Here is a 21,903-nt window from a genome sequence, read left to right as displayed (position 1 = left end):
TAGAAATGAATTTAAAAATATGACCTTTGCTTACAAACTAAGCTATCTTGGTCTAGATACTATGTAGACTATCCTGGAAATGTTATACTACACCGCCTTTCATTGGACGCCACATGTTGAGCATGGTTTTTGGTATCTACATTTTGCTCTTTTTTCCTTGAGTATGGCTTGAAGAGCGATCCTTAAGGAAAAATCCGTTTCGGTATAGTTCTTGGAGTGAGACGTGTGGCGCCTGAGTGGATGACTTTGACCTTTTTTGATGAAGGGACGAGCCAAAGAATAATAACTTGAAAAGTATATACTTACCTCTTATTCTTTTGCGAAGTTCCGACGCTTCGTTGTTGTATAAAGGTATCATCCCTTGATCTTGTTGTTGTCGTTCCTGAGTTGTTGTTGGAACCGTTCATTGCTTCGATTTTGCCCTTGTATGTTTAGTTGTTAACTCTTCGTGTTGGCAAGAAGTAGCTAGGTGTCTTGTTATATGTAATGAGCTAAAATTGACGAAGTATGTAGTGAGCGAGATATCTTCGTTAACGTTATCCCTTTGCTCCAGAGAAAATAGTGCTGCAATCTCGGGTTTGCATGGTCCACTTCTTGCGTATTAATTCATCATTTCCAGCGGCCCCGTCAGTTCTATTGCCTTTTTACTTGCTGAGGCATTGCCCGTTGTTCCACTCAATGTTGACTCGATGCTATCAGGTTCAATCCCTTCTTCGTTGGCTTTATACTCTTCATCTGGTGACCTTCGGCTTTATCACGTCGTGGCTTTTGATCTCTTCGCAATGAACCTTCCTGCTTTTGGTCAGTCCGCCTTGGCCTTCCTTTTGGTGTTGTTTCCAACCCTGCACGAGTCAGAGTGGTTGACATGCCCTCCTTCTCCATCCATTGCAACTTATCTTGCCTTTGCGAGTTTCCCATCTATACCCTCAATCTTCGTAGCTCATGTATGATTTTCTTATCTACAATCCCTCTTCTTGCTTCGTCAATGCTTCTTTCTCGGCGTTTGCTTTCATCCTTGCGCCTTCTTCCTTCTTCGTATCTTAGCCTATGATTTTCATATCTCCCCTCCACTAGCAGCTTCCTTAGGTCTCTCTCCCGGTCATATCCTTCTAGCAGCCTTCTCATCTGCATTCCTCGTTCGTCTTCTTCCTCGTAATCTTCATAATGGCCTTCCCCTCGATATAGGATCCGTTCTCGGGACGAAGCTGTTATCGTTTCTGAATTTGCATGAATTAGTTGTTGTTATCCCTGTGACCACTTGGAGTCTTCAATCTTTTTTGCCCTGGAGACTTTCACCTTCCCTTGCTGATTGCAAGCTGAAGTTCTGCAACTGGAACTATATATCATTCTTGATCAATGCTGCCTCAGTCCGTCTTTTTACTTCGCTTGATCAATGTACTCGTCGAGTCCAAACGAATTGAATCCTTTACTTTGTCATTGAACGATATGGGTTGCTGGTAGTCTTCGCCGGTGGTAAATGACGAAGCAAGCTTGAGTTGTGGGTCCTTTCTTCGCTTCTGGTTGACATTTGTTTCTTTAACTCATATTGCTGTCTCGTCATTTGTTGACGTGCTATCTTCTTTTGTCTTCGCCGGTGGATATTTAGCTGATGAGTCTTCATCGGACTTCGTCATTGGTTTAGTACCCGGATTGCCACGAGTTGGTTTTTTTGTCTTCGCAGTTGCTGGTATTCCTCGTTGGTAAATTTGATGAAACAAAACTGATATCATCATGCATCTTTCATACGTGGCCCTTTGAACTGGTTGATCGTAGAAGATATTAGTTCGTGGGAATTGTGACAGGGTTTATCTTCGTAAATTTTTTGACGACGGAAAGCTTCATAGAATCTCTTCTTCGTTCAAGTATTTGGTGAGTGGCGATATTCCAGCGAAGTGACGTCTGCTCTTCATCTTCGTGCTGGTGGACTAACGGATGAGCTGTTGTTGAGTCTACGAAATTTCTCAAAGAATTGCTTCCTCTGCCGGTAGAAGCGATATTCCCTTGCGTTATTTTTCCGAGTTGGAGTCTGTTTCGAGTAGTTACTTCGTCAGTTTGTAAGAGTGCTGCCGTTTCGTGATTATTGATCTGACTTGGTTGCTTCGTTGCTGATGACAAAGTAAGCTTAGCTATTGCGTCTTCTTTCTTATCGTGAATTATCATGCTTTGTCGATGTTGGTGACGAAGTAGATTTTGCTCATATTCTGACGTCTTTGGGTATTCCACGAAGTGTATTTCACCTCGCCGGAATAATGAATGGCAGATCTTTCAAAATCTTTGCTTAGATTTTGTCTCGCCAGTTCAGTCTGAACCGAAGTAGCTCAAATGGCAGGTCCTTTATTATCTTCGAATCTCTAACGTTGCTGATCTTCTTCGTCCACCGCGATTCATGCTTAGTTTCTTTGTTGTTTGCTTCCGAGATGGTATTTCTCCTAAGTTGGTTAGGCCGACGATGTGACAATACTTTACTTCATCATCTTTGTTATGTGATTTGAGGGAAGTGCAATAACGAGAGTAGGTCTAACTTCGTGGAATGAGTTTCTCTACTCGCTGCGAATATCTTCGAATTCTCTACTGCTTCCTTATGCTCATATCTCTTTAGGAAAGAGTTTTACTTAAACTCCGTTCTCGGTCTGCTGCTGGTAAAGGTCTCTTCGATCTTTGGTGGTGCCGTCGTCTTGAACGATTATTCTGCATCTTCCTCCTCTCTGTCTTCTCCAAGTGTTGACGAGATTTATTGTCTGAAGATGAACATCTCCAACTGATACTTCCGTTTTTCCCCTAATATTTGAAGATCCAGTGAGATCTGTTGCTAACATTGGCTAGACTTCAATGGAATTCTCTTGAATCAACAAAATCAGGTAGGTTAATTCCTGTTTTCCCCTATAATATGCGTTTTCCCCTATATGTGTGCCTCCTTTTTCTTTGGTGGATGAAGGAACTTTACGTATCCAAAGCGAAAGTAATATGATGCTCCTTTCTTGCCTCTTCCCTTGTTTAGCTTAATGCCTTACGTTCGTTAAGTCTTGAACGTGTCGATCCTGCTTCGTGTTGTTTTTGGTTCCTCGTTGCATGGTTTTGATTCTTCGTTTATCCATTGATCTTCGCGTTGTTTTGATCTTGATTCGCGTTATTTTGATTGTTCCTTGCATGCTCATTTTCTTTGCCTCATCGATTTCGTTTTTGCTCCAAGTTCGCTCCATCCACGACTTCATTCAATTTTAGTTCTTGCATTGTGTCACTTCATTTCCTCCAAGTGTATTACTAGATAATCATATTTCTTCATTCCATTCAAATTTTTATTGCATCCTACCACCTCTTCACGAATTGTTTATCAGCGTCCTCATATCTCGCAGTTCGTTCAATACCTCATGGTTCAAGTTTCTTCCATTTTCTGCGCGACGGTTGTCTCTCACTTCGTCAGGCCTTCCTTCTCCTCGTCGTAGATCTTCCTCGTGTCTCCGATTTATTTCGTGTTGCCTTTCGTTTTCTTGCCTCCTTTCATCTTCACATCTCCGCCTTTGATCTTCCCATCTCGTTATTTCCAACGCCCTTCTCAGATCCCTTTCTTCGCTGTCGTCTCTTCGTCGCCTCCTTTTTTGCCCTCCTCCGTCGTCCTTGTGAGCATATCTCCCTTGTCGTGAGCATATCTCCCTTGTCCGTTATATGTGTGCCCTTGTCTTCATGCGAAGTATTATGGCTATGCCTCCTCTTCAGGATTATCTTCGCTTTGTTACCTTCTTCTTCGCTTTGCCCCTTTCTTTTCTTTTTGCTTTTGTTTGCTTTATTTCTCTTTCCTTTTGTACATATTTTGGGGTTGTAAATTGTTACGGGTTAGGTTTTGTTGTCTTCTACTTGTATCTATTGGGTCTTACCAGCCTATTGAGTAGGACTTAACGTGCCCTCATCTTCTACTTGTATGTGGCTATACGAGGTCTTATTGTGCCTCCTAATTAAGGTCTTATTCTGCCTCATCCTTTTTTAAGGATCTTAATTCGATGAAGTATCAGGCTCTTATTACCCTTGCGAATAATAATCCATCTACCTCGCCTTAACATTTATTTTATTTTTCTCCGCGACAATGCGACAGGCCTAGCTGTTCCCATGAACATTATCCCCATGACATTGATGTCTTTTTTGGTCACACAGCTCCCTAATATGGAGGGTGCCATCCCTTTATATTCCCCCTGATTGCCCCTTCAAGGAGGTTAACCCTAACATGCATGTTGGTCTCCTCCCATCCAGTTATTACGACTGTCAGTTGTATTCGTGACTTCTTATCACCTTCGCCGATATGGCTTGGGGTTACGAAGCCACACCCTAAGTGAGGTTTCTTTGGGATCGAGTGCATCGTAGCCAAGACTTGCCATACATACATTGTCGTCAACGCTGCAGACGTCCCAGGCACCCGCAGCTCAACCGAATACGTCGGTGCCTTGGTCATATTTCAGCACCCCTTACTGAAATCCATCATAAAAAGGGACCCTCAGAGGATAAGTTTTATCATTGCCCCTAGCTTATCTCTCTGAGAGTTGTTCACGACATGCGTTAGGTCTTGCCTCCTGCACTTTTATGCAAACTAGGATGTATGCCGTGGATTATCAGCATTCCTAGGCGAAGGTTTTAAGTTTCCTAGAAACTGTTTTACTTTGTGGGTCTTATCAGCCTCCTAATCCGAGGTCTTACTCGCCTGTTTTGAGGTCTTATTTCGCCCAAATATTTCTCTTTGTGTATATGTGCCTTATTTTTGCCCTTTTCTTTGCTCTTATTGACTCGTAGCTTTCTTCTCTTAATATTTGCATATCATTCACGCTTGTAGCTTTATGTTGTTGCTATGCTTTATTGAGAAAAACCTTATCTTGCTACGATGGGAGTTCGTTGCTGGTACATGAGATGTCATTCGTGTGTAAGCGACGTCCAAGTTCAGTTCGTGTCACTCGTTCTCTTTCGTTCTCTACCTATCGCTCACTTTGCTTCGCTATAATCCAATTACTTCTTTTCGTATTTTTCTTTTCCTTCGTTGTTTTTGCGGCTTTATCCGTGAGCCTTGAGCTTGTATATATATCCGAATCGGATCCTCGTTGCACCATAGTTCGTATAGTATCCAAGTGAGATACTCCTCCGAGTATGAGTTAGTATGATTTATCACATCGACGGCTTTGCGTGTTTCCTCTTTGGAACCGCAATAACCCCTTCCTCCTCTCAGTCGATAATTTATCATATCGACGGCTTTGTGTGTTTCCTCTTTGATACTGCAATCATCATTACCTCCACATCGTCGCATCCTTCTTTGTCCTCTTCCTTGTCTTCTTCGGCCATACTGCAGCTATTCGAGGAAGTGTAATTACTATCTCATATTTCTTTGTTTGCACAGATATTCCTCTTTAGTTGATTTCACCGTCTTCATCGACATTCTCTCCTATCTTTTCGTGAGTGGATTACGTCGTCCTTATCGTCATTCTCTCTCATCTCTTGGTGATTTGATTTCTCTTTTACGATAGTCTCAATGACATTTCTCTGTAGTTATTCTTGTTATTATCGCCGCCCTGCCACTGGTTCTCGTTATGCCTTTCTCCCGTAACGGACGTTTCTCCTCTTTCCGTTTTTCCTCCCCTTAGAATATCCATAAATTCCCTTCGTAATTCGTGATATTCTTTACTTCGCAAGCTGCTTTACTTTTCCGGTTCCGGATTGGTTGTGGGGACAAGGTGAATTGCATGACTCTTTGATGTCGCCGATCCTCCATTTCAATCATCCTTAAGATGAGTGTTGATGCCCCTCACGACATAGCTTCGGCCGTTGAGTCCTACTCTTGTTCATCCCTTCCGCCTTTGCGTTGTCCATTAATGCTCTTCCAACCATGGTTGCTCCCTCGTTTGCAATAGTACACGCTTCTTTTACTGGCTAGCTGGTTAAGGCTTGCAATCAGTTTCTTTTGGACCTTTGGAATTATGGCGTTCTCCACTGCTCATCGTCGGCTCTCGGCTATAACTTTTATTCCTTGCTATTGGTTCACTTAGCTCGTCACTGGCGATGTAAGTGTGCAACTTCGACTTTATTCCTTGCTTGGAGTTTCTGCACGAAGCAACTCTTCCTCCGTTTTCTTTGCATCGCTGGTTGATTGTACTTCCTTCCCTGCAAGTAAAGGGTAAAAATTCATGCCTCCTTTTGCGCAGTGGTCTGTCTTGTACCTCATTTTGTTTCTCTATCTTTCGATTGATTTCGCCCCTTTCTGTCGTTTTCCCTTCCATTTTTCCTATCTCTCATTTTGTGAACCGATTGATTTCGCCCCTTTCCGTCGTCTTCCCTTCCATCATATTCGCTCTTTTAGGTTGGTCTTAGCTTCGCTGGAACTATCAACTTCGCAAGGGTGATTGCCTTGTTTCGTCCTTGGTTGCTCGTTATCAATCATCGTGAATTAAAACCTGGACGTTCCACATGGCGTAGCTTCCGTCATTGACCCATATGATTGCCTTAGCCTTGCTTCCGTCTCTCATATTACCGCCTTCTTCTTTGGTCGATTGCATCCGTGAGTCATCATTCTCCTTTGTTTGTTCCTGAAGTAGCCAAATGTTTCCGTCGTCTTTCAAACTTGTCTCCTTATATGCAGTAATCACGAGATGGCTGGGGCGCTGGGGGTTGACGAAGTGAACCGTTAGTTGCCTTACTTCGTTGGCTTTAGCCTTCCTTCTTCATTGGCTTTGGCTTTGGCACCGTTAGTTGCCTTACTTCGTTGGCTTTGGCCTTCCTTCTTCATTGGCTTTGGCTTTGGTTTTACTTCTTTGCCTTTGGCCTCCCACGAAGTAGCTTTATGTCCCACTTAAGTCCCACGAAATAGCTTAAGTTCCACGAAGTAGCTTTAAGTTCCACGGAATATCTTTAGTTCCACGAAGTAGCTTTCATCCCACGAGTTAGCTTTAGTTCCACGAAGTAGCTTTCATCCCAAGAATTATGTTCTCAGCATCCACGAAGTATGTTCTCAACATTCCACGAAGTTCTCAGCATTCCACGAAGTATGTTCTCAGAATTCCACGAAGTATGTTCTCAGCATCCACGAAGTAGCTTCTCAACATCCACGAAGTGGCCTTGCCATGAACTCAATCATTTTGACGAGATAAGAGTTTGCTGCTTGCGTGCAACTTCACTTCGTGCTACTGGATTAACCAGTTCTCACATGAATCTTGTATCACACGAATTCGATTCTTCGGCGTATTTGTCCGACCAGCTAACTGAGCTCTTACTTCGTGTTACTGACGAGAAGGGGTTCTCGTTGTTCTTCGTTTTAGTGCGCATGAAACTTTCCCAAAGTTTTGCTCAAAACTTCCAGATCTGAATAGTTGAACAGAAGATTAAATAGATCAAGGAAGAGATCTATCCTTTTGAGACCAGTCCATGTTTCTAGCGCCAAAATATAACTACGGAAAATCTGTAACTACACCCAAATAATGTATTCTCTTGTTCTTGACTCATTCCAACTTCAAACCCCTAAAACAATTTTTAGATCTAAACTTATTACTCACAAAAATGGTAATAAAAGTGCTAGAATGTAAAGGAGACACTTGATTTTTACATGGTTCGATCATAATTGATCTACATCCATAGTTGTTCACTATGATTAATTGATTTACAAGGTGAGACACCATTAATGAGTTTTTGGAGCTCTTCCAGATCTAGTTTTTGGAATGAAGATGAAGTTAGAGAAAATAAAATCTGATCCCTTTCTCTCTCTTAGATATTCTCTTAAATACTAGAGAATAGAAATGAATTTACAAATATGACTTTTTCTTACAAACTAAGCTATCTTGGTGTAGATACTATGTAAACTATCCTAGGAATGTTATACTACACCGGCTTTCATTGGGCGCCACATGTTGAGCATGGTTTTTGGTATCTATAATAAACATAAACAAATAAAATGAAAAAATGGGACAGAGTGTGCTCAAAAATGGATTCTGTTGAGGCATACTGATACTATGTTAACTGTAAAATAAAATCTGTAATAAGTCCATATAATCAAATTGGGACAATCAGACATGATTTTTTTAACAAAAAAGGTCACAAAGCAACACACAGTTTCTCTCTATTGATAATCAAATTCAACATTTAAATCGAAACCTCCTAAGATATTATTATATTATTATTATTATTATTATTATTATAAACTAATAACTGGATAATGAGTATTACATTAACTAGTTGGAAGCCTAACAAGCTAAGCTCCAACAACGCACTACTACACGAATTGAACAGGTTGCCGTGCTAACCTACCAGCGAGCCTCATGGGTAACCTAGCCAAGAGAGCCGAAGCGGGAGGGGGGCTGAGATTGTGTCACAAGGGGGATAAGCTAACTCTACCGTCCATGTTAATTCCTGCAATATTACGTCACTGGGGACTCGAACCTGGAACCTCCTGGAGCGCAAGAAACTTTGGAGAACGGGGATGACCAGCTGAGCTAACTCTACCGTCCATAACTGCCTAGATCCATCTCTTTCTGTTACTGATAGTAATTTCCCACTGGGCTTATTATGTTTTTGAATTTGGATTGCAACTGAATGAAGTTGTTTAATAATAGTAAAAAAACTCCTCAACCTTAGCTTCTGTCGCCATTGCCGTTGCTGCTCCATTATTGTTGTTTTCTTTTGATTTTGTTCTCGTTCTTCTTCCTGCTCCCTCGTTGACTGGAGAAAGTTTTCTCTTCTCCTTCTCCATTTTCTTTAGTTTTTGCTTTGTGAGAAGACGAAAAAGGAACAGAAAGTCTAGGTTCACTTCTGACTGTCACCGAAGTGATCACCGACAGATACAAAGATTACAAGCTATGGGCCCCACCTCCGCCACATTCATATCCCAATGTATTGCATGCAACCCTGTGTGCCTTCGATCCCTCTCGGTGAAAATCGAAGTGGGAATTCGTTGTGAGTCTAGCATAGCTCAAAAAGGAAAGGCTCAGATTGATCGATAAGTAGTTGGAGTATGTTTAAAGTCTAAATGAATAATAATATTATCTTTACTTGATAATTCAATACAATGGGCTACGAAGGTCAGAATAGTAATAGTGGTATTGTTTTAAACTACTTTATAACTTCATCCCCTATTAATTAGTAGCACATGAAATGTGTACGGTAAAAACACTATTCTAAATTACTTAAAGTGAAAAACGAGTTCAAAATTACTTAAAGTGAAAAACCAGTTAAATTTTGCGATCTATCGTAGCTGGCCTGTCAAAGAAAGTAAAACTTGAAGAGCAAGGGCTATGGGAGTCGAGAGTCTCTTTTAAAACGAAAGAGTTGATCAAAATTGATCAAATTAGGTCCTACTAAGGGTAGAAGGAAAGTCTCTTTCACCCCAAACTCAATCACCTTCTCTTTCATTCGAATGAAAGTCTCCCCTATACGGCTAACAGTTCACCGGTTGAAATAAATTTTGAAAAAACGGTACATGATTAGCCGTTTGATAAAAACATCAGCTAATACGGGATACGTTCCCCCGTTGGAGAGAAAATTTTGTCTAAAAATTTGTTCCAGAGAAAAAGGAGCAAATAATACAAGGAAATACCATATAGAGAGAGTCTAGTCCAATTGACCTAGTCAATTGTCTGTTTGGTCCTATTTGGTAATAAATATTATAGTTTGGTCCTAAAAATTATAATTTGGTCCTAGGGTGATGTCATGGATGATGTCATCTTGTAGTGGTAGAAATACCCTTTTGGATAAAAACCATATATATGGTCAAAAAGTAAGAGAGAAGAAATCATTCTCAGATTTACTTTCTCTCTCCTATATTTTCAGATCTAGAATTTCTCTCTCTTTTTTTTCTCTTTTTTATTTTCTTCCTGCTAGTGATGAAGAAGATGAAGATGATGATGAATGATTCTCTATTCTCTCTATTTTTTTCTCTGCTAGTGATGATGATGATGATGATGAATACGATGAAGGTTTTGCATTTTTTTCTTTTTTCTTTTTGTTGTTTTGCTCTGTTTTGATGATGAAGACGGTGAGGTTGAAGATTATACTGCTATTTATGATGATGATGAACCTTTATCATCTTCACATGCTTGGGTAAGTTTCTGATCTATAAAAGAAGATGAATATGACGGAGTTCATTTCTGGAATGAACTCTGATTTGTGATGAAGATTTTGATGTTTTCTCGTCTGTTGTTGCTGCTGATGATGGAGAGGATGAAGATGAGTTGCTGCTGCTGATGAAGAAGATGAAGATGACGGAGTTCATTTTCAGGAATGAACTCTGGTTTGTGATGCTGCTACTGTTGAAGTTCATCTTCGTCGATGTTGCTGCTGAAGATGTAAACTAGTTTTTTCTTGATTTTAATCTGCTGCTGCATCCGTTTTGAGAAAGACGACGGTGAAACAGATCTGTTTGATAAAGAAACAACACGAGTTGATGAAGACGACGATGATGAAAACGAGTTTTTTTCTTGATTTTCTTGCTACTAGTGTTGTTGGTGAAGATGTTGAAGACGACGAAGATTTGTGATGAAGATGTTGTTGGTGAAGATGAACTCGTGCTTTGTAGTTGAAGACGACGAAGATGATGCTGCTGCAATTCATTCCATAAATGAACTCTGTTTTTTTTTAGGTTTTTATATGGAGTTCATTTCTGGAATGAACTCTCTTTTTTAGGTTTTTATATGGAGTTCATTTCTAGGAATGAACTCTGTTTTTTTAGGTTTTTATATGGAGTTCATTTTTAGGAATGAACTCTATTTTTTTAGGTTTTTATATGGAGTTCATTTCTGGAATGGAATCTGTTTTTTTAGGTTTTTATATGGAGTTCATTTCTAGGAATGAACTCTGCTTTTTTAGGTTTTTATATGGAGTTCATTTCTGGAATGAAATCTGTTTTTTTAGGTTTTTATATGGAGTTCATTTCTAGGAATGAACTCTGTTTTTTTAGGTTTTTATATGGAGTTCATTTCTGGAATGAACTCTGTTCTTTTAGGTTTTTATATGGAGTTCATTTCTAGGAATGAACTCTGTTTTTTTAGGTTTTTATATTGAATACATTTCTAGGAATGAACTCTGTTTTTTTAGGTTTTTATATGGAGTTCATTTCTGGAATGAACTCTGTTCTTTTAGGTTTTTATATGGAGTTCATTTCTAGGAATGAACTCTGTTTTTTTAGGTTTTTATATTGAATACATTTCTAGGAATGAACTCTGTTTTTTTAGGTTTTTATATGGAGTTCATTTCTGGAATGAACTCTGTTCTTTTAGGTTTTTATATGGAGTTCATTTCTAGGAATGAACTCTGTTTTTTTAGGTTTTTATATGGAATACATTTCTAGGAATGAACTCTGTTTTTTAGGTGATTTCTGAAAAAATAAGTAGAAATTAACAGGAGTTCATTTTGAAGAATCAACTGCTAAAAAAACACGGAAGGGTATTTTTGTCCATTTAAATATTTTTAAATAATTATGGACTAAAAAGTAAAGGCGTTTGACCAAATGACTAAACAAATATGGACCCACCTAAAAAGGACCAAAACGATATTTTTCCCCAAATAATAACTAAGCCTACTTTAGTAAGACGACGGATCTGGTCACACGCTTAATATCACGTTATCTGACTCGGAATTTTGGTCCCTTGGATTATAAAGTGCGAACGGTCCAGATCTCTTCGATTTCCACTTTTGAGTTCCGGGTTTTTTGACGGGTCACCGGTAACTTTTTCTTTTTTATTCGTTTTATTCTCTCTTAACGAAATCCCATTCCTATTCATTTTTGTTGACATTTCAAACTCCTCAGCCGTCGCGGATCTTGTGAACAAAGAACTCAATGTACCAGCAACTTTTCCTTCTTCACTGAAGAGGTAATTAGTGAAGATGATATTAGTGCAAGATCAATGAGTGGAACATGGGAGTGGCCAGACCAATGAGTTGGTGGATGTAAACAACACGGATACTGGTATGCTACTACCATACTACACAAATAAGTAACACTAATTTATTTGGTTAGTTGCCAGACTAACACACAATTACTTCAATTCCTGTAGCAATTGCCAGGAAACCCTGATGCCGAAGAGCCATTTACTTGAGCACCCTTTACATTTTAAGTTATGAACGTCAATGTTCTTAGTCGAGCCAGCCAGAAACATGCTATTTTGTCTATTTTCATTAACACGGTCATGTCATCCGTTTATACTTCGCAAATTGGCACTATAAAATGCTCTACAAATGAAGATAAAATGTTTTAGAGATGTGTTGGGTCAGTTGTTACTTATTTCCTGTAGTCAATTGTTTCTGTTGTTCGCATATACCAACTAGCCTTCATGTTAAATTACTGCCGCCCAGTATGTATCGTATAACACATTTGGCATTATGTAGATGACGATGATCTGGAGTCGCTAGAGATTTATATGGGTCAACCAGAACAGACAATGGACATGGCAGATGCAGTAATTTATATCTTAGTTATATCTTATAAAATTAAACTTAACTTAATTGAGATTTCATAATAACTTTAAATCATGATTAAATGCATCATTCAAACGTTAATCTAGCTTCATCATATTTGGGCAACACTATCAAGGTTTGCTAACGACTATCGAATTGAAAATCTTTTTCCACTCTGTTGTGCCATTCAGCCCGACACATGTGCTCCACATCAAATTCATTTTGACAATTTTCTCGGTTTTGATTTCCTTGAATAAGCAAAGCAACAAACAAGTTCACATCCTTATTGATTACTTGGAAGCGGTGACTCAAAGAATTTGCATCTCGATTGTTGAGGTTCAATTTTTCTTGTTGAAATCTCTGAAATATGTTTTGCCATACAGTATTATGTTGTTGTTGTTGTACACCATTGATATGATTTTGTGTAATAAGAACATAATTCCTGCAAATACATTCATCTTCAGCTAAGGTAAATTTGATACTGCGAACTGACAGACGAACTGATATATATTGAATTTATGGAGTGAAAGAATGTAGATTGAAGAAATAGTATGAATTGAAATGAAATTGGAATTTGGTTTATATAGCCTAATGAATTGTGGACCGTTGGATGTGATACACTGGCGGTCGAGTCTATACCGCTGACAAGCGACTGTTGAGCGTTTGATGTAGTATCAACCGAGCGGTCAAGACTCAACCTGACATTGTTAAGTAGAAAATTTACCACTTAAACAGGTCAATTTGCTGGTTTGCGAGTTTCATAATGGGTACAAAACTGCCCAATTGATCGGTTTCGGGTTTCTTTCTCACCTTGGGTGCAAAACTGGCCAATGGTCAGTTTGCAACCCCTAGTTTGAGAAAGAGTGGGGCAGTTGGGTGCCTACTGAAAAACTGAGTGGGGTGGAGATAAACTTTTCTTTTCCTTTACTCTATTTATAGACCAAAACACCCTTAATTAACTACTTAAATTACATACTCCCACCCGAACAAATACTGCCTTCGCTGCTAACTTTAATCACAAGTTCGAAATCTCAACGAAGAAGAAGAAATTTTTTCTCGAAGCTCAAAGGGTATGATAATAAACCCTAGTTTCTCAGTAATCACTCCACAGATCGATCATTCATTATTTGTTCTTAAATTTCAAGATCTATACTTCACTTTTGTTTAATTTAGGGTTTTTATGTGTGTGCAGATTTTCATCTAAACCCATAACGGAAGATGTTTCTTACAAGGTGAGAAAGAGACCCTTTACTTCTAAAATCGAAGGGTTTTAAGAAATTTGAATTTGGATTCGTAGATTTTGATTGACTTTTGGGGGTTTTGTGTGTGTTGTTTGTATGTAGGACCGAGTATGATAGAGGGGTGAATACTTTCTCACCTGAAGGTAGATTGTTTCAGGTTGAGTATGCAATTGAAGCTATTAAGGTAAACAACAGAACTAAGAAGACCTATTTTTTTTAGTTTCTGACTGAAATTCTGTAACCTAATTCCTGTGTTTATGGTCATGATTTGTTTGTGTTTTTGTTTGTTTATTTGTTTGTAGCTTGGGTCCACGGCAATTGGGATAAAGACTAAAGAAGGAGTAGTGCTTGCTGTTGAGAAACGTATCACTTCGCCATTACTGGTTTGTTCTTTGTTTCATAGCTTTGTTTGTGTCCAGTAATTATTGACAAATTGGTCTTCGGACCTAACTATTGGGGTAATAGGCTTGTGAAGGGAGTAGGGAGTGGGCATTACCCTCAATGGCATCTGTTTTTATAATTGGTGAATAGTTTTAATTACAGAAGTAGTTATGTATGTGCGAAACTGAGTAGAACTTGTAAGAAATTATCCGACCCTTCTGTTAGGGTTTATAGGGTTTGTGCTATCCGGCCCTTCTGATAGGGTTTTTAGGGTTTGTGCCACAATGGGTTGGCTGTAACTCTAACTGATGTTTTCTGCCCAAGTCCTTTGCCACATTTCAGGTGGGATGAATTGTAGAAAGTATGTTGTCATTGTGGTGGTTATCTTATAATAGTAAGCTAAGCATTATAGACCCCAATATCAACAAGTTGTCATCATATTCATGCCATTGCCACTTGCATGTGTGTTTATAACTTTTGCAAAATGAACTGAAAATTGTGATGGAGCTGTTAGACATCCGGATTACATGAAGCTAGTTAGCCAGTCCCCAGCATGAATGACTAACAACTGGAGATTCATGAGATTACTGATATCTAGCTTATTCTTCCGATGGCTGCTGGTATAATATGTAGCAATCAAAGATGTCTGCTGATTTAAGGGTTAAAACGTCAAACTTGCTTAGTGTGTCAAGCGTAGGGATACACTTGTATTGGTGGAGAAACAGTTGCTGAATTAGAGTACCGTCTCCATCTCAGGCATTGTGCTGGTCACTTGTTGGCAAACCTGTATCGATGCCCAGTTAGTTCCCTGAAACACACTTGTGGATGAGTTGCATCGAAGAAGGATTTCTTCTTCCCCTGTAATCGATGCCCAGTTAGTTCCCTGAAACCTGTAACTCAGATTTCGATGTTTTTTTATTTCGTATTTCTATGTTTGAAAGAGGTGGGATCTTTCTTAAAGTTCTTGTTGTCCTTTCTTCAGTTAAAGTCTGACGCTAGATATATGATATTGGGTAGTGTAGTGAATGGTTCTAATTTTTAGGTTGCCACATCATAGGTTTCTCTTATTGCTTAAAAGATGGTGATTGCATCATCTTTATCCTCTTTATCTGTTTCAGGAGCCTAGTAGTGTGGAGAAAATCATGGAAATCGATGAGCATGTAGGCTGTGCAATGAGTGGACTAATTGCTGATGCTCGTACACTTGTTGATCATGGGCGAGTTGAAACTCAGGTAATGTCTTTATTCACTTTTACCTTTCCCATGTACTCTGCATCTCAGTTGACCAAATGCTAATTTTGCTATTTTATCAGAACCATAGGTTCTCATATGGTGAGCCCATGACTGTTGAATCCACAACTCAAGCTTTATGTGATCTTGCACTACGATTTGGTGAAGGTGAAGAAGAGTCCATGGTCAGTCATTATTTTTTCTCTCTTTATGTAATTCCTTATTTATTGTTTTATGTCATTCTTATTTATTTTTTAGGTCAACTACTTAACATGCAAATACGTCTTTATGTTGCTCTGAAATTATTCCACACAATGACTGCCCCCTGAATTACTTCTGATTTTGGTTCTCAACAGTCTCGGCCTTTTGGTGTGTCACTTCTCATTGCTGGTCATGACGAAAATGGGCCAAGCCTGTAAGTTTTTCAATCTTTTTGTATTTCTTACATATTGTATTTGTAATACTATTATAAGGCCGATTAGGAATTGAGATGGCCTGCCAAATTTTGCTCTTACTTTAGCTAGTTTCGTACATTCAGATAAGTATTTTTAAGCAGCTTTACAAAGGGGATGGCTATGTTTGCAGATACTATACAGACCCGTCTGGCACATTTTGGCAGTGCAATGCGAAAGCAATAGGATCGGGTTCTGAGGGGGCAGACAGCTCTTTGCAGGAGCAGTTCAACAAGGTAATTTTTTTTCCCAATGCATAACATTTATAGAGCCAAAATAAAGAGCTCTGGAACTGTAATCCTCTATATTTCAATTTGTGTTGTTTACTTCTAGTTAGTTTGAGAGAGAGGGTCTGACCATTATTGGATCGTTGCAGGATATGACACTTCTAGAAGCCGAAACAGCTGCTCTTTCAATCTTGAAGCAAGTTATGGAAGAGAAGGTGAAGTTTTTGCATATAAAACAATAGCATTTTTTTCCCTGGTCACTGTTAACTGAACTGTCTTTTTGTTGTTATGTTTCAGGTGACTCCCAACAATGTTGACATTGCAAAAGTTGCTCCAAAGTACCATTTGTATTCTCCTTCCGAGGTGGAGGCTGTCATAGCTCGATTATAGAAAGAAAACCCTTGATCCTTCCCACTGCCAAGGTTTTCCTGTCTTGCATCCCACCGTCAATGATTTTCCTGCTTGCATCCCACCGCCTTCATGTAATGACTTCATTAGGAGATAAACTTCATTGTGGTATGGTTACTAGACACATGGAACCTAGTCCCTTCTCTTTGCCAAGGTTTTCCTGTCTTACTTAGCGTGGCCTTCATGTAATGACATCTTTAGGAGAAACTTCATTGTGATCTGGTTATTAGACCATGGAACCTACTCCCTTAAGATATTTTTTAAATTACTTTTTTGTTGGAGTAGAGTTCCTCTTGTATTCTGACAGATATACTCTGGTATTCTTGATTATGAGTGTCAGATTTTAAAATCACTTGGTCGACATGAAAACATTGGAAGTTGAGATTCCTTTAAAAAAATTATGATGCTTATAATTCTTGTTGTTTGCCTTGTGCATTTGTTTTTCTACTTTTTATGGTCAAGTGGATAGTTTTTGCCCACATCCTTTGGAATAATGTCTGCTGAACCATCTTTTAGCGACACCGTGCCTTACGGTAGGATAATTGATGGCAGAATGACATTGCTTACTGCATTGCTTTCTAGTAAGGTTAGGTTCTCAACATTTGTCAGGTCATTTGTCAGGTCATATACAGGCCAGGGTAAATATTGCGAAAATTGATACTAGTAAAAAATGTAGCTTCTTTATTGATTTACATTGTAGTATCTTGCAACTGTTTACAGTAACATCATTGCTTCCATATACAGGCCTTATTATCTTTAGTCACATGCAAGTTATAACACACAAGAACAAACACTAATAGCTATATCAACAGCTTAAGTAATCACTAACAGACAATATCATCACCCTATCACATGTACTTATAAATGTATGTCTGATGTTTGATCTATTCAGACTATATGTATGTGCTTAGGGCTTAAGTCCAGAGTCATAGGCTACACCAGTAGCAGGCAACCAAGATCCCCCTGCAATCAAATTAGAAACTGTAAACTGCGTTGCTTCTGCAGAGCTAAGAGAAGGATGATATCCAGACCACTTCACTCGACCTCCAGTCCCTGCTCCAGGTCCGGAGTTCATGTACTCTGCATAATAGATACCTTTAGGTGCAGATCCGCCAGACCAAGGAAACCATCCAGCAGGGTTAATTGATCCGATGAAAGATTGCATAATAACTGTTCTCGAATAAGCTTTCCATGGTCTGCCAAGATAAGTATCTGATGCAGCTGAAATCCTACAATTGTGGATTGAGATTCCGGTGTTTTGATTCGGGTCACTACGTCCTTGAGCTGTGATGAAGTTTTTGTTACCGTTGCTTCTTGGAGAAATATTGCAGCCTTGGAAAACAACTGCCGAGTTTCCAAAGATAAAATCTACTGTTCCAGATATATCACATTCTCTATAGAATTGACGGTTGCTGTGTGTATACAAAGTGTCCTGGTAACCCACCATGGAGCATCGGTAAAACACGGATTTGTCTGAAGCGACTCTCAGAGCAACTGCCTGATGCTTATTCGGACCTGCAGTGTTCTGGAATGTTATATCTCTTGCCATGAATCCATCACCAGTGGCAGCTGAAACAATCAAACATCATAATATCAGGTATATGTAAAATCAATATTAATTGAATTCAGCAACTTGGAATTTTCCCAGATCAAAGAAATTCAGGCGAATGTTTCATTTTCTTGTTTAATAAGTTTCTGTTCCAAATTAACAACAAGGGTCCATAGCTCAGTGGTAGAGCATTTGACTGCAGATCAAGAGGTCACCGGTTCGAACCCGGTTGGGCCCTTATATTAACTTTTTTTTTTTTTTTAAATTTTATTTATTGTCATATGAAAAAAACTGTTTTTATTTATTGAGTTTGAAGAATTTTCTTACTAAAAGTAGCTGAATTTCGCAGACTGGAACCATCTTCAACATTTTCGTTCCCTGTGATGACAGTAACTCCTTTCCCATCTCCAACTAACATAACATTACTTTGTGATGAAGGAATATTGAGATTTTCACTGTAAGTCCCAGCTTTCACATGTACAACGGTCTTTCCGTTTGTCCCTGCAGCAGCTAGGGATGCAAAAGCAATTGCTTGACCTATAGTTGTATGTGTACCACTACCATCCTTAGCCACCACAGCACTTGGTCTTAATTCTTCTATTGAAGCTTCTAGTAGTTTCCTCTGCCTGCCGGATACCCATGTCGGGAAACCGTCGGAAAGTAGTTTACGGCCACCACCTGCTGAGTTCGAGGTCCTTGTGTCGGTTGTCTTGACATGGTTGTATAGAGCCAAGGAGTTACTTACCAATTTACTCACGTTTCTTGCATTAGTCTCCATCATGTTTTTGTATGGTGAGGAAACCTTTTCAGTTTCAAGTGCATCTAAACAAGTTTCTTGATTTGTAAGTGCTGTACTTAACCATGTACGAACATCATCAGAGTTCGAGCTTGTTTTTACATCATCAAGTCTCCGTACACTATCATCAAGTAGTTCCATGCAGTCATCCACTGCAGGAAGAGAAATAGTACTACTAATTTTTTCGCTCGTCAGCACCATAGGTTTAATGCTTTGTGCTTGGGTTCTAGCAGCATGAGCCTGAGCTACAGCAAACTCAACTGCAATATCAAACACCTCTTTCGGAGACTTCTCATGGACGTTCTCGATCGATAGAAGCAGAGACTCACATGATTCGACGTGGAGGGTATTTTCACATGGGGAAGAAGAAGATGATCTAGGAAATTTTGAGAAGTGAACATGAGTTAACGATGAAGGACTTATAGGCTTGGCTTCTAATTGAATCATCATCAAGAATGAAAAAAGTGTTACAATTATGAAGATTGAAGATGCATGTGAGGTTCCCCACATGTGTTTGTTTCTTTGGGTACCATATTTTGATGACTTCTCATACATGTTTAAGCAAGAGATAGACATGTTGGAAAATGGAAGGGTTAAAGAGAAGGAAAAGAGATCTGTGATAATGTTGTGAGTTGTAGTACAAGAATGAATGCAATATGATTTAGGGTATTTATAAGGAAACTTGTAGGGTACATGACTTCATAGTAAAAGGACACTTAAGCTGATATAAAGGGAAGTATCCCTTCTCGTTACTACACTCTTTTCTTATTTGGATAGCAATATATTTCTGTTCTCTGACAAATTAGCAAAGAAAACATGATTTGATTATGATACTTGACCTAATATCCAACTTCTTTTACTGTTTATTGAAAGAATTTGAGATTAGAACGGCACATCTACACTCATCAACCACGAATGGACCTCTAGCTAGTGAAAAAGAGAGATCGAAACCAAACTTAGAACAAACGTACGTGTACATCTTGTACATCGTTCAACCCCTTAAACAAAATTTGATCCACTTCTTAATGTCATGTTCTTTTCTAATCTTTCGATTTCTTTCATGCATGCTTCGCTGAATTTAGCTTCAAGTTAGGTATGAAGCTTATCTTCTTCTATATAGCGCCTTCCGTACAGTCCACTGTTCGATCAAGTCATTCAACCTTTCATGAATCAAATACAGCATCATTTTCGACATGAATCTAACATATTACTGTTTCGATAACGAATCAAACAGGAAATTAAAGATTTAATTAGACATATTATATAATTGTTTTCTTAATTTCTTAAGTTCAATCAACAACTAATTCTTGTTATAGGGTACATATATTCATGGGGCCATAATGCATGTCAACACCAACTTTTGGACCATATATATATATATATATTACCTAATATATATATATATTAGGCACAAACTCTTATCCATCCATTAAGGTCTTCTCATTTCTGTCAAATTCATGCATTATTTTGTTGCTTGAGAATAAATCTTTAGGTTTTAACGGTAGCTACAACCATAAACATAAACCGGGATCAAGGAAATAATAATATGCGATTACAGTCATTGTGTGTGTACCCACATAACATTTATCTTTATGACAAATTTAATCGACAACCATTATAAGCCATCGTGACCTTGATGCACACTCCTTAACTATCAATTAGAAGACACGCAAATTTTTCTACGTCGATATCGAATCATAACCCATACATGAAATTTTTGTCATTTCGTGTTGTAGATATACGATAAAAACGATTCTAGTAGCATATTTATGGCTTGTTGAAATTTATTTTTACGCGGTTCGTACGATGAAAAGTAGTTTGATGAACAATAATACCACACTATACCAGAATTGACAGTTCTGAAAAGTATATAGATAGTTAGAATGCTTTCTGATCGACAATACAAAGAGGGAAATGGATAGAGCATCTTTCATGTTTAAATACAAGACATTCTATACATGTTAAAAACTTGGTAGACTAGAAATTTCAAACACAGAAAAAGACTCTTTCAACTTTTTCAGTACTAGAATTGTTTGTTGAATTAATGATGCAAACTAATTGCCGTTTTTGGTTTACATGGTGAATGAGAATCTATGAAATATGGCATTGTTGTAACCCATTCGTATACAGTACATGGACCATATGGCCATTGACAAAACCCCACTTATTAATGAAACTTATTACTAGTATGGATGATAAGGAACTAAATGGATAGGATATACCTGCCCGTTTGCCTAAGAAGGACGAACCAAGAAGGAGCTGTCTCCAAATTCAAGCTAGGACGAGTCACATTTAAGGTTCTTAAACAAGATCATGACGTATAGGATGATTTCTTCGTTGCAACGGGGATCAGAGGCTCATGAATACCCTGATCGATCGACGATACGTACGTGTAAAGAAATTAATCAAGTATACTTCCTATATTTAAGTTGCGCATTAGCTGCATTCATTTTAATTTTCACGTGTATTAAAATATTTTGAGAAATTAACCAAGAACCAAGAAATTAATTAAGTCGGTTTTGAGTAAAAGATTTCAGAAATCCGCTGGAAAGTGACTCTGGGGACTGTAATCCGTTAGAAGGTCCATACCATGAATTTTCTTGTGAGCTCGTCCAAGAGGAAACCTCTATGGCTCTTATCTATTTTATGTATAGTCTTTTTCCTGATGAAAACAACAGCACGGAGCACTGAGCCTTTTCGAGAAGACTAGCTTTGTGTTTGATCGCTGTAGATCTTCATCTCTAGATAATAGATAATCAATGAACGGATGAAGGATCTCCATTGGAAGGGAGTAAAGTGTTTTCTGCAGTTTTCACTAAGAATTCAATAACATTTAGTCTACCTTTTGAGCATGATTTCTGCTTCCATTTGTTACACGACCTCTAAACTAAAAGGCATCATACCTAAGTCTCGCTAATGTCCCGAAACTTCTCCAACCATATATACTAATTGTCCTCTCACAGCGTACTGTAAATACAAAGGGGGTACACACAGTACTCTTATAATGTGTACACAAGCAACTCATCCATTAATCGGTCCCAATTCACTGATTCTAACTTGGGTCAGTCATAAATCTCAATCAAAACCAGCTAATATTATATTTATTTGTAAAGTTGTTGACTTTATAAGAAAATTAAGCGGATATTGACTGATGATAAATACTTGCAACCAATAGCATGCATGACTAAATATTTGGATGATGACCCTCCAAAAGT

At 38.5% G+C, this 21,903-nt stretch overlaps 2 protein-coding genes and 1 non-coding gene across 3 annotated transcripts; 2 read left to right on the top strand and 1 right to left on the bottom strand.

Annotated features, from left to right (window-relative positions):
* Positions 1–13,362: 13,362 nt before the first annotated feature.
* LOC113326542 (proteasome subunit alpha type-5-like) lies at positions 13,363–16,756 on the top strand. The gene is made up of 10 exons (XM_026574250.1): positions 13,363–13,475; positions 13,598–13,637; positions 13,749–13,830; positions 13,949–14,029; positions 15,146–15,259; positions 15,340–15,441; positions 15,613–15,671; positions 15,842–15,944; positions 16,085–16,150; positions 16,233–16,756. The coding sequence occupies exons 2-10, from the start codon at positions 13,624–13,626 to the stop codon at positions 16,323–16,325; spliced, it is 714 nt and encodes a 237-aa protein (XP_026430035.1). The 5' UTR covers positions 13,363–13,475; positions 13,598–13,623; the 3' UTR covers positions 16,326–16,756.
* Positions 16,757–17,001: 245 nt separating this feature from the next.
* Positions 17,002–19,347, bottom strand: LOC113326541 (pectinesterase-like). The gene is made up of 2 exons (XM_026574249.1): positions 18,220–19,347; positions 17,002–17,912 (listed from the first exon to the last, which is right to left on the bottom strand). The coding sequence occupies exons 1-2, from the start codon at positions 19,262–19,264 to the stop codon at positions 17,251–17,253; spliced, it is 1,707 nt and encodes a 568-aa protein (XP_026430034.1). The 5' UTR covers positions 19,265–19,347; the 3' UTR covers positions 17,002–17,250.
* TRNAC-GCA lies at positions 18,059–18,130 on the top strand. Its single transcript has one exon. It is a non-coding gene; the product is annotated as a tRNA-Cys (tRNA).
* Positions 19,348–21,903: the final 2,556 nt, after the last annotated feature.

Source organism: Papaver somniferum, unplaced genomic scaffold, assembly GCF_003573695.1.
Source record: "Papaver somniferum cultivar HN1 unplaced genomic scaffold, ASM357369v1 unplaced-scaffold_10, whole genome shotgun sequence".
NCBI classification, from domain to species: Eukaryota; Viridiplantae; Streptophyta; class Magnoliopsida; order Ranunculales; family Papaveraceae; genus Papaver; species Papaver somniferum.
The sequence above is the reverse complement of the archived record's forward strand: the minus strand, read 5'-3'. Positions and strand labels throughout refer to the sequence as shown.